At 38.0% G+C, this 11,297-nt stretch overlaps 2 protein-coding genes and 1 long non-coding RNA gene across 3 annotated transcripts; all 3 read left to right on the forward strand.

The window, feature by feature from the left end:
- The first annotated feature begins 89 nt into the window (after positions 1 to 89).
- LOC121306909 lies at positions 90 to 1,576 on the forward strand. Its single transcript, XR_005948251.1, has 5 exons — positions 90 to 256; positions 367 to 388; positions 823 to 878; positions 984 to 1,042; positions 1,382 to 1,576. It is a non-coding gene; the product is annotated as an uncharacterized LOC121306909 (long non-coding RNA).
- A 3,457-nt stretch (positions 1,577 to 5,033) lies between these two features.
- LOC121306939 lies at positions 5,034 to 6,636 on the forward strand. Its single transcript, XM_041238965.1, has 4 exons — positions 5,034 to 5,335; positions 5,735 to 6,043; positions 6,434 to 6,542; positions 6,630 to 6,636. The coding sequence occupies exons 1-4, from the start codon at positions 5,107 to 5,109 to the stop codon at positions 6,634 to 6,636; spliced, it is 654 nt and encodes a 217-aa protein (XP_041094899.1). The 5' UTR covers positions 5,034 to 5,106.
- Positions 6,637 to 8,257: 1,621 nt separating this feature from the next.
- On the forward strand, positions 8,258 to 11,038 carry LOC121306940. Its single transcript, XM_041238966.1, has 5 exons — positions 8,258 to 8,714; positions 9,214 to 9,537; positions 10,138 to 10,446; positions 10,836 to 10,944; positions 11,032 to 11,038. The coding sequence occupies exons 1-5, from the start codon at positions 8,681 to 8,683 to the stop codon at positions 11,036 to 11,038; spliced, it is 783 nt and encodes a 260-aa protein (XP_041094900.1). The 5' UTR covers positions 8,258 to 8,680.
- Positions 11,039 to 11,297: the final 259 nt, after the last annotated feature.

The following is an 11,297-nucleotide window of genomic DNA, read 5'->3' on the forward strand; positions in this document are numbered from 1 at the left end:
AGCTTGATAATGATCCCAATTCTGAAGGCGCCGCATCTTCTTGCGCCTCCTAATTGATCCCTCGTGTGAGCAGCGCTGTTGTGCTGAAGCAGTGTACAGTAGCGGTACGCGAGTCTCTTTACCCCTCTGTTTAACTGCGTTACAGGGAGCGGTGCGTGTCCACTCTTCCTCTACGGGTCCCTGGCGGCAGCTTCATGTCTTCTCATTGCTTTGTTAATTATACTGGTAATATGCTATCGAAGACGGAATCAAACAGGTAACCTTTTCAGATTTATTATTAGCAAGCTATTCTAAATAGAGCAAAACCACGACAGATTTATAAATAAATACATGTTTTCTTTGTGTTTTTTTTTTTGTTCCAAACAGATGCGTATTTGGCAAATGAACGGTTCGTATATATTGAAATATTGCTTTATTAGTTATAATTAGCCTACACCGACTAATGTGAAGTAGCTGATAGAAGGTTTATGCGCTATTTACGCGCTGGAATAAGGGCGCAAATAGTGCGTAAACCAAGTGAGAATAGGGACCTTAATTATGTGTCTGTTTATTTATTGTAATCTTATATCATCACGAATTATAACACATTTATCACGAAGTAAAACTAAGTACTCGGTGCTCTCTATACTTTATTTCGTTCTTTTTTAAACGGACTGAATGCTAATGGATTGATAAATGTTTTACGCATTCATGTGTTTTAACTGTTCAGGCAGCGTGAATACTGAAGCCAGAGTTCATATTGTTCACATTCACTTTTCTGAGAGACCTTTCGGATAGCATTTATAATACGGTACCATGGTGAGTGTCATTTTGAACCCACAGATCGACGTATTCCGAGATTCGCGTTAAAGGAGGGGCGTCAGACAAACACACGTCAGGTATTCCAAACAAACCACAAAAATTCTTGGTTTTACACACCTGCTAATCGGCTTTTTATTTCAAAATTTAAATTATGTTTAAAACTATGTTTTTTTTTTCCACAGGGAAACGTGAAAACACGGGTTCTAGTGGAAGACACGCCAGACCAAAAATAAGATCAGCGGTACAGTATTTATTATTATTATTATTATTATTATTATTATTATTATTATTATTATTATTATTATTATTATTATTATTATGCCATTTTATCATTAGATCTAATTACATATAGACATATACACAGACACTTACATACACTTGGTATTAAAATGTAATTCCATCTCAACTAAAATATGTTTTTTTCCTATTGAATTGCAGTGAAGTAACATTAATTCATGATAATCTCACACGGCTTTTTTAAAGAGACCTATACATTCCTGTCATATGTCAATCAATCCTATATGAATTGACACTGTATAAAAAGTACAGCAACAAAACAAAATACACTTATTTTTGGTAGGTAGAGGATGACGTTCAGTACGCCAGTTTGCAGCTCGAGGCGGGTAGGCGACGGAAATGAAGACCTGGAGTGGACAGATTATTAGAAACACCTGTGCCATGTGGCACACACTTCTGTGTAACTGCACTGTCCCTCGCAGCACTGAATAATTTGATATGCAAATAGCAACACCGCCCATATATACTTCAACGCAGCAAATACCCAATGCAAATCATTCTATCCTCATGAATGTCACTGTTAAAAACATGGAACAAATCTTTATAATGATGCACTTTATCAAAGCTGTAGATTTGCTGTATCTAGCACGATTCTTAAACCTCTCAAAATTGCATTTTACAGTAGTTGGTTAAATGCTTTTGCCTGGAATTAGAAAGAATATGTGTTTGTCAGTATATAATGCTGCAGGAATCCACCTGGGAGCAAACCCTGAGCGAAACGCATAGCGCAGGCGTGTCAGACTCCAGTCTCTGAGGGCCACGGGGTCTTTCATTCCAACTTCAGCTGTCAGCTAACTTAACTGATTTAATCATTCGTTCAATTGAACAAATTGTAATAGTCTGTCAAGGTCTTTTATAGTTGATAATTTCAAAAATGCACGTGGTTCAAGGTAGATAACATTTTGAGGCCTGGAGAGAAATGTGTCCAATTATTAAAATAATTAGACCAATTAAGTAACTCGGGTGGAAGGAAAGCCAGAAGAGCCTGCCAACCTCGTGGAACGGAGTTTGACAGCGCTGGCAGTGTGCGCTCCCAGTAAAGCTGTAACGGCGTTTGCCTGAGGAATGACTGAAATAGCGTCCCTCGCTATATGACTGCTTGTAACGTGTTGTTTGCAATGCAGGCAATAATGCGAGGTGATTATTTTTCTTGGCTTTGCATGTATTTCTCAAGCTCCTCTGTAGATGCATTCTGAAATATATGTACAATACTGTATAACTGTGCTCAGCTTCATGAACGAAAAACAGATTGCTTATTTACAGAGGCAATAGTCAGCCTTATCAGGGTTTAAATGTCTTTTCAAAATCAATAACTTTGTATTTTTTTTTCTAGCAGTACCGGGAAAAAATGAATGCCTTTCTTGCACTTCTGTTTACTGACTCCAAACTGAAACGTCATGGGCTGTTTGTCTTTCTGCATATTATAAATAATCTATTTCACACAGCCAGTACACGCAGGCTGATAGTTTCTCTGATGTTTGGCGGCTTACTTCCTTTGCCCTGTACTCGCAAATATGGTTCTGCGTTTTTTAAAGTGATGTGGAAAATGGTGTCCGTTTTGTCCGGATGTTTACTGACAGAAGAGATCTATGGCCTCTCGCTTCTAAATACCACAACAATATTTGTTTCAATAACTTCAAAAGGCCTGTCTTCGCTACACCGGTCAATGTATTAGCAATGACGATTCCGGGAAAGGGTGTAAACCAACATCTAAAATGCAGAGCAGCTAGCTATGCAACACAAACATCCACGTGACCCAATAGATAAGAATTTCATCAGCAGACAGGCAGGTCTCGCGTCTATACATTGAATGCGATGTTTTATACAGTACAGCACACAGCAGCCTATGTCACAGCTCTTGCAATTAGTCAAGTTATCTGGTTTAGGGGGTGGGTGCTTATGCTTGGGGAGGAGGCGTTCCAACTCCTTTTGAACACTCATATGCTTGGCGAGAGAGTTTTAGTATGGCCCAAACGCATGCCCTGGTGTTTGTGGGGAGAATCACGTTAGTTGGTTTGATAATCAATGTAAACAATCGAAGAATTTGATTAGTTTAAATTTCAGTGCGTCAATGAACCTGAATGAATACTATATGACCATTGCCATATTATATTACCCACTAAATAAATGAGTTATCTATTAAATAATCTCATTTTTTTATTCAAATGACCTTTATAAGATCAAGGAATTACGAAGAACACACACAACACCCTCAACGACAAAGGTTTAAACTACAATAGCACATTATTCTATAATAATACTAATGATACAGAAAGGAAAAACCTAGAACATCGTTGTGAATTAGCAGTTTAACATACACACCAAAACAGTAAAAGTAAACACTAATTCGAAATCAACAGAAAAGCAGAAATGGGCTGGACTGCCTTTGGAAGATTAAGCATGGTTCAGAAAGGAAAACTACTCTTATGCCTCAAGAGGAAAGACTTCGACCAATGCGTGCTGCCAGTGCTAACTTACGGGTGCGAAACGTGGATGACTCAGAAATCGGGGTATGGAAAGATGCATGCTGGGAAGAGGCAGGAAAGCATTGATAGGACCAGACTTCGCTACAGTAAAGAACAGAGCAATAATATTAAAACTGACAAAGCAACTTATTCAGCAAATCCACACTTAAAAATAAAAAAAATACCCTAAATGTATTTTTTTAGCAAGAGCTGGAACTAATAAACACACTTCCCACGATTCTCACTATATATTTCATATATTGACTTTTTAATAAATATTTTATTGACAGCGCCTCCACTGCCCCAGAGTGCTCAAGCACATTGATTCAGGCACAGTAGCTATGCGGTGAGAAAAACCCCGAGAAAAAACACATTTTAATTAGGCATACTTCTAAAAAGTATCATGCATTTGATCATTTGTGGCTCTGTGCTCCTTTTCTCCTTCTATGTTTTTAAATTGCATTTGTGGTCTATTAAAGCCATCCATTAAATTAAACAATCACTCATTTGCCTATTTTGACCATTTCCCCAGATTTTCAGTTCCAGTTGTTTGATTTCATATGCACAACAAATCAAACTACAGAAGCAATGGGGTGTTCTAATAAATTTGCACGCTGCTGTGTGATCGGCCTTTCTGATTAAAGGATGATCAGGGAGTTCTTAAACAGCACATATATACCGTGTGTAATGTATCGTGTGGGTAGTACTACTGAACCACCTTGCAGCGGGAACTCTGTACAATATGGACACTTCCTGGCTTGTGTATTGCAGCCCCCTCTCTTTGCCCTGTTCACTGATACTGTCTGCAGTGCGGATAACACACATAGCATTCTCCTCAGCCTTGCAGGGAAACGCGCCATGCTGCTCATTCTGCTATTCTACACGCTCCAAGGTAGGGTGGCTTTACTGTTTATATTCTAACATTGCACAACAACTGGGGGGTTCAGATTTACACTTGTATTATTATTATTATTATTATTATTATTATTATTATTATTATTATTATTATTATTATTATTATTATTTATTATTATTATTATTATTAATTTATACAAAGTTAATTGGATATATTACATAAAAACTTGCCGCGACATGTTAAACATGTCTTATGCTAAAGTGTTCTAAGATGTTGGTATATAATATAATTATTATTATATATTTATTATAATATTATTTATTATAATAATAAAATAATAATAATAATAATATATATAATAAAAACAATAGGAGACGTTTTGTATTCACTCATTAACAAAAAAAAAAGTTTATATTGTTATGTCAAATTATTATATTTTTCATTTACAAGGTCAATTCTTAACATATTTTGTTTGGCCATGATATTACTGTTTACAATACAAAAATAAACTCTTGCAAATATTATTATTATTCATTTTTAGATTAGGGTTCTTAGAAATATAAACAGTATTACATTTTCTATTTTTTCTCGTTTCAGTTGGAGATGCGGGGCTGTTCCAATACCCGCCCTTAATCAGAGCCGAGGTCGGGAGCAGCGTATACTTGACCTGCGATATCGAGGACATGAATGGAAAGTGCTTCAGTGTCATCTGGTTCAAACTGCGGTCCAAGAGCAGACCGACCCTGGAAACTTATCAGTGTCAGACCCGGTGACAGCTTCGTAGGCAACGAAATCGAGAAATCCTGTTCCCTGAACCTCAACAACGCGCAGGTGAACGATTCCGCGACGTGCTATTGCGCTTTTATTAAGAGCCCAATCATGTACACGGGCAATGGATCCACACTAGTAGTACAAGGTAAGTAAGAAGGTATTGAATAGCGATGGGGGTTTCTGAAATAATGTCCTGTTTTGATGGAATAATGTTTTTGCTTTAAGGATAGAGGTGCAATGTTGCAGCGGTTTGAAGGCTAACATGGGGAGTACATGCATCGTGTGTATCCACTGTGTCAGTATTGAACACTGGGCTGGGTTTCAACTAGAAATCATGCATCTCTCTAAAATCTAATACAATCCAAATGGTTTGCAGCGTGTTATAGGTTACTTAAATAATTCCCTAAACAAAACCATGCTATAGATTTTTTTTTTGTGGGCATTATTTTTCTGACCTGACACTATATACTACAATACATTATTATCCAGCATGTCGTTCTTAATGTTCTATATATTTACATCGCTCTTATTGTTTCCAATACAGAAGGCTCCGATGACCGCGTTTATATTGAAATCATCACCCCTTCAGAGGGCGCAGTCCAGTCCAGCGGCGCCGCTACTTTAGTGTGTCTGGTGTTCGGGGTACCCGAGCAGGCTCGGGTCTACTGGATCATCGAACACGAACTAACCGACTTCGGGACCGGAAATTCCAGTGAATCCACTCCGGACTTTATCAGGAATGAGATCACCATTCCGGGCGCGGTCTGGAGCAGCGGGACCGTGTGCACGTGTGTAGTGGAAACAGAGAGCGGGCGGAATATGAGCAAAAGCGTGAGCAAGACCGGTGAGAGAGGTAGAAACCTGAACATTTTCTCCGATCAATTGCTTTTTATTTAACCTTAAATATATTCATGAAACAACAGCATCATATAGATATAGCGCATCAAGGTATATTCTGATTGATATAATGCAAGAAGGGTTTAATTGCAGTCGCTTTGATAGATTCCTTTTCTCACTTCAGTACGGTATTATTGTATTAAGTATTAAGTATTACTGTCATGTGTTTATTTTTAACTTCAGCGTACAGTGCAGGTTACTAATATTAAATATCAATACCACTAACACGCAGGATAGCTAAACGAAAGCGACAAACTGTACCCAACTTTTCCACGAAGTGTACTGCATTGGAATAGAAACGTTACCTTTAATTGTTTTTTTTTTCTCCTTTTTGGCTGAGTTTCAGATCCAGATTGCTTTCTTTATTCGGTCTGGCGATATGTCTTCATTCTTGGAGCTCTCGTTGCGATGTGGATACACTTTGCTGTAGTTCACTGGAACAATAGCAAGCAAAGGTAATTGCAATGAGATATAATGGTTTAGTTTAGTTTAATGTATTCTCTTTGGGCCCTATTCTAACTTGGGTTACGTTCTTCTTCCAGCGTGTAAAGGGTGCGTAAACCAAGTGAGAATAGAGCCCTTTGTGCCAGTACACGCTATAAAACAAATATCGTATTTTCTGGGGTAAATTTACCTTAATACATCTATCTATCTATCTATCTGTCTATCTATCAGAGAATCGTGAGGGTCTGAAATCAACTCTCCAGTAATGTTGTTGAAGCTGACACTCTGGGATCCTTCAAGAAGCTGCTTGATGAGATTCTGGGATCAATAAGCTACTAACAACCAAACGAGCAAGATGGGCCGAATGGCCTCCTCGTTTGTAACTTTCTTATGTTCTTATCGATCGATCGATCGATCTAGTTTTCAAACTGTTAGTAAAGATGAAATCAACAGCACTGTTTAAATGTATTTAGAAAATAATTTAATTTAGTGCACGTTTTTTCTAGCGGTACCGGGGAGGAAATAAATATCTTTCTTGCACTTATGTTTGCTTAATCCAAACTGAGACGTCACGGGCTGTTTTCCTTTGTTGTTTTGTTTTGTACGTGGAGTAAAAGCTCCCGGTACGTGCAGGCTGCCAGCTGCTCTGCTGTTTTGTGGCTTACCTGCTTTGACTTGCACTCGCTTATGTGTTTCTGCGTTTTGTAAAGCGATATGGAAAATGTTGTCTGTCCGGAAGTGTAGTCCAGTAAGCGCACAGCGACCTGTTAGCATCGCGCTTCTAAATGCCACAACACTGTGTTTGTTGCAACACCTTGGAAAGGTCTGCCTTCGCTAGACCAGTCAGTGCATTAGTACTCGCGATTCTAGGAAACTGTATAGTCTGATTGTGACAACACATTAACAGATGTAGCTAACTGCAAATCACAAAAATGCCAAGGAATGAAGCATCCTCTCATGCAACAGATTTTAGACATTTCTTCAGCGTTTAAGAACTTATTTTTCACCCGCACAAAAGCACTAGCAAAATAAAGGAGCGATGCGTTTACACTGAACAACGTTTAAATCGTGTTTGTATTGAATGCACTGTATCTAATGTATTTGCATTGTTTTTTACTGTTCGTATTTAATGTGCTATGCACTGTATTTCACTGTGTTTAGTGTATTACGCATTGCTCCTCGTTATCTTGTAAAGCGCTTTGTGATGGTGGTCCACTATGAAAGGCGCTATATAAAACAAAGATTGATTGATTGATTGATGTTAAACGTTTATTTTTTCTAACTGAATTTCTGGTATATATCCTAGTGATAACATTATTCCATAAAACATATCTGGCGTCCTTCTTCCAGACTGGTCTATATTCTTTAAAGAAGAGCTGTCCGACCTTTCTAGTTAAAGGAGCCGATAACCAGGGAAATTTTAAAGAGCCACGAAGAATATTATATATATATATATATATATATATATATATATATATATATATATATATATATATATATATATATATATATATATATAATATATTGATGTAAAAACAATAGGCACCCGTGCTTGAAAATGTCAGACCGCTTCGTGTTTTAATCGGGCGTCTTAAACAGCTTCTAAAAAGTCTCCTGCGTTTTATCGTGTGCGGCTCTGTGTTCCTTTTCTCTTTACTGTTTGAAATGAATTGCACGGGTGGCCTATTGAAGTCATCAATTCAATCAGACAATCGCTAATTTGCAAGACAATTTCCCCAGATTTTCAGTTCCAGTGGTTTGATTTCAGACGCACAGCAAATCAAGTCTGTTTACAGACTTTCTTCAAAGAAAAATGTCACCGATTGATTTGACCTTTTACAAAAAAAGAAACGGCTTTGAAACCGAGGTGAGTCAGGCGGAGTTTTAGAATATTGGAATTAAAAGTCACTCGTTTGAATATTGATGTAGGAATACATGTTTCTGTTGTATGTATTTGTATAGCCATAACTAACTGTGTATAAAGATGTAATCTTGCGATACTGAGCCACCTTGCAGCGGGAACTCTGTACAATATGGACACTTCCTGGCTTGTGTATTGCAGCCCCCTCTCTTTGCCCTGTTCACTGATACTGTCTGCAGTGCGGATAACACACATAGCATTCTCCTCAGCCTTGCAGGGAAACGCGCCATGCTGCTCATTCTGCTATTCTACACGCTCCAAGGTAGCGTGGCTTTACTGTTTATATTCTAACATTGCACAACAACTGGGAGGTTCAGATTTATATTACACTTGTAATTTGTATAGTATTATTATTTACAGGCAAAGTTTGTTTTTTTGTTTTTCAATTTTTATATGATTATTTTTGTACGGCGCTGTACAATTTATACAGAATATCATATCAATATATTGTTTAATCAAAATATACAACTGTCTACATTATTTATTATTATTATTATTATTATTATTATTATTATTATTATTATATATTAAAAAAATCTATTAAATGGTGACAGATTTACACTTTTTGTATTTATTCATTTTTAAAAAATTAATTTATAAAGTTTCTATTTTTATGTCAAATTATTTTTTTAAATATGTTTGGGTTGGCCAGGTTATTTCTGTTTGGGAAACAAAAATAAACTCCTTCAATTATTATTATTATTATTATTATTATAAATATGAACAGTAGTCTCTTGGTTTTCATTTTTTTCTCGTTTCAGTTGGAGATGCGGGGCTGTTCCAATACCCGCCCTTAGTCAGAGCCGAGGTCGGGAGCAGCGTAAACTTGACCTGCGATATCAGAGACTTCTCGGCTGCAAAGTGCTTCAGTGTCATCTGGATCAAACTGCGGTCCAAGAGCAGACCGACCCTGGAAACTTATCAAAGTGTCAGACCCGGTGGCAGCTTCGTAGGCAACGAAATCGAGACATCCTGTTCCCTGAACCTCAACAACGCGCAGGTGAACGATTCCGCGACATACTATTGCGCTTTTATTAAGAGCTCACTCATGTACACGGGCAATGGATCCACGCTAGTAGTACGAGGTAAGTAAGAAGGTATTGAATAGCGATGATGGTTTCTGAAATAATGTCCTATTTTGATGGAATAATGTTTTCGCTTAGGGCAGTGTGGTAATTTTGTGATTTAGAGGTAAGACGGGAGTACATGTTGTATCAACTCTCAATTTCGGACACCGGGTTTAAGCTTGAATGCAACTTTGATGCATTCTTTATAAAACGCGTAACAGTCTATTTTAACTGCGTGTAAATTTGCCAGTTTGCAATATGGTTTCCTGTAAATTTGGAGACATGTAGTCGGTTTCGGTTACATTGCTTCGTTTTCCCATCTGCTGTCTGAAAACAGTGAAGTTGACCAATTCTAACTATTTTCGATATGTTTAACTCACCTACACAACTGTACATCTATAGCCAATGTTTTATTTAGGTTCAAAACACAATTCTGATATACTGAGCTGCCCACGGTTCTATAGAATGGGTTTCGTATGAAAATGCTAAACGTGATTATTGGTTCTGTGATGCACATCGCGTTAATACAAAGTACTGTGTGCTATGCGCAAAAAAGAATCCATCGTGTTGTTCTTAATGTTCCATATATTTACATCGCTCTTATTGTTTCCAATACAGAAGGCTCCGATGACCGCGCTTATATTGAAATCCTCACCCCTTCAGAGGGCGCAGTCCAGTCCAGTGGCGCCGCTACTTTAGTGTGTCTGGTGTTCGGGGTACCCGAGCAGGCTCGGGTCTATTGGGTCATCGAACACGAACTAACCGACTCCGGGACCGGAAATTCCAGCGACTCCACTCCGGACTTTATCAGGAATGAAATCACCATTCCGGGCGCGGTCTGGAGCAGCGGGACCGTGTGCACGTGTGTAGTGGAAACAGAGAGCGGGCGGAATATGAGCAAAAGCGTGAGCAAGACCGGTGAGAGAGGTAGAAACCTGAACATTTTCTCCGATCAATTGCTTTTTATTTATCCTTAAATATATTCATGAAACAACAGTATCATATAGATATAGCCCATCAAGGTATATTCTGATTGATATAATGCAAGAAGGGTTTAATTGCAGTCGCTTTGATAGATTCCTTTTCTCACTTCAGTACGGTATTATTGTATTAAGTATTAAGTATTACTGTCATGTGTTTATTTTTAACTTCAGCGTACAGTGCAGGTTACTAATATTAAATATCAATACCACTAACACGCAGGATAGCTAAACGAAAGCGACAAACTGTACCCAACTTTTCCACGAAGTGTACTGCATTGGAATAGAAACGTTACCTTTAATTGTTTTTTTTTCTCCTTTTTGGTTGAGTTTCAGATCCAGATTGCTTTCTTTATTCGGTCTGGCGATATGTCTTCATTCTTGGAGCTCTCGTTGCGATGTGGATACACTTTGCTGTAGTTCACTGGAACAATAGCAAGCAAAGGTAATTGCAATGAGATATAATGGTTTAGTTTAGTTTAATGTATTCTCTTTGGGCCCTATTCTAACTTGGGTTACGTTCTTCTTCCAGCGTGTAAAGGGTGCGTAAACCAAGTGAGAATAGAGCCCTTTGTGCCAGTACACACTATAAAACAAATATCGTATTTTCTGGGGTAAATTTACCTTAATACATCTATCTATCTATCTATCTGTCTATCTATCAGAGAATCGTGAGGGTCTGGAATCAACTCTCCAGTAATGTTGTTGAAGCTGACACCCTGGGATCCTTCAAGAAGCTGCTTGATGAGATTCTGGGATCAATAAGCTACTAACAACCAAACGAGCAAGATGGGCCGA

This window comes from Polyodon spathula, chromosome 51 (assembly GCF_017654505.1).
Source record: "Polyodon spathula isolate WHYD16114869_AA chromosome 51, ASM1765450v1, whole genome shotgun sequence".
NCBI classification, from domain to species: domain Eukaryota; kingdom Metazoa; phylum Chordata; class Actinopteri; order Acipenseriformes; family Polyodontidae; genus Polyodon; species Polyodon spathula.

Coding starts and splice junctions, on each gene's coding strand:
- LOC121306939 (XM_041238965.1), top strand. CDS start 5,107: ATGGAAAGTGCTTCAGTGTCATCTGGTTCAAACTGCGGTCCAAGAGCA. Junction 5,336..5,734: donor ATCCACACTAGTAGTACAAG/GTAAGTAAGAAG, acceptor TTTCCAATACAG/AAGGCTCCGATGACCGCGTT. Junction 6,044..6,433: donor GAGCAAGACCGGTGAGAGAG/GTAGAAACCTGA, acceptor GCTGAGTTTCAG/ATCCAGATTGCTTTCTTTAT.
- LOC121306940 (XM_041238966.1), top strand. CDS start 8,681: ATGCTGCTCATTCTGCTATTCTACACGCTCCAAG. Junction 9,538..10,137: donor ATCCACGCTAGTAGTACGAG/GTAAGTAAGAAG, acceptor TTTCCAATACAG/AAGGCTCCGATGACCGCGCT. Junction 10,447..10,835: donor GAGCAAGACCGGTGAGAGAG/GTAGAAACCTGA, acceptor GTTGAGTTTCAG/ATCCAGATTGCTTTCTTTAT.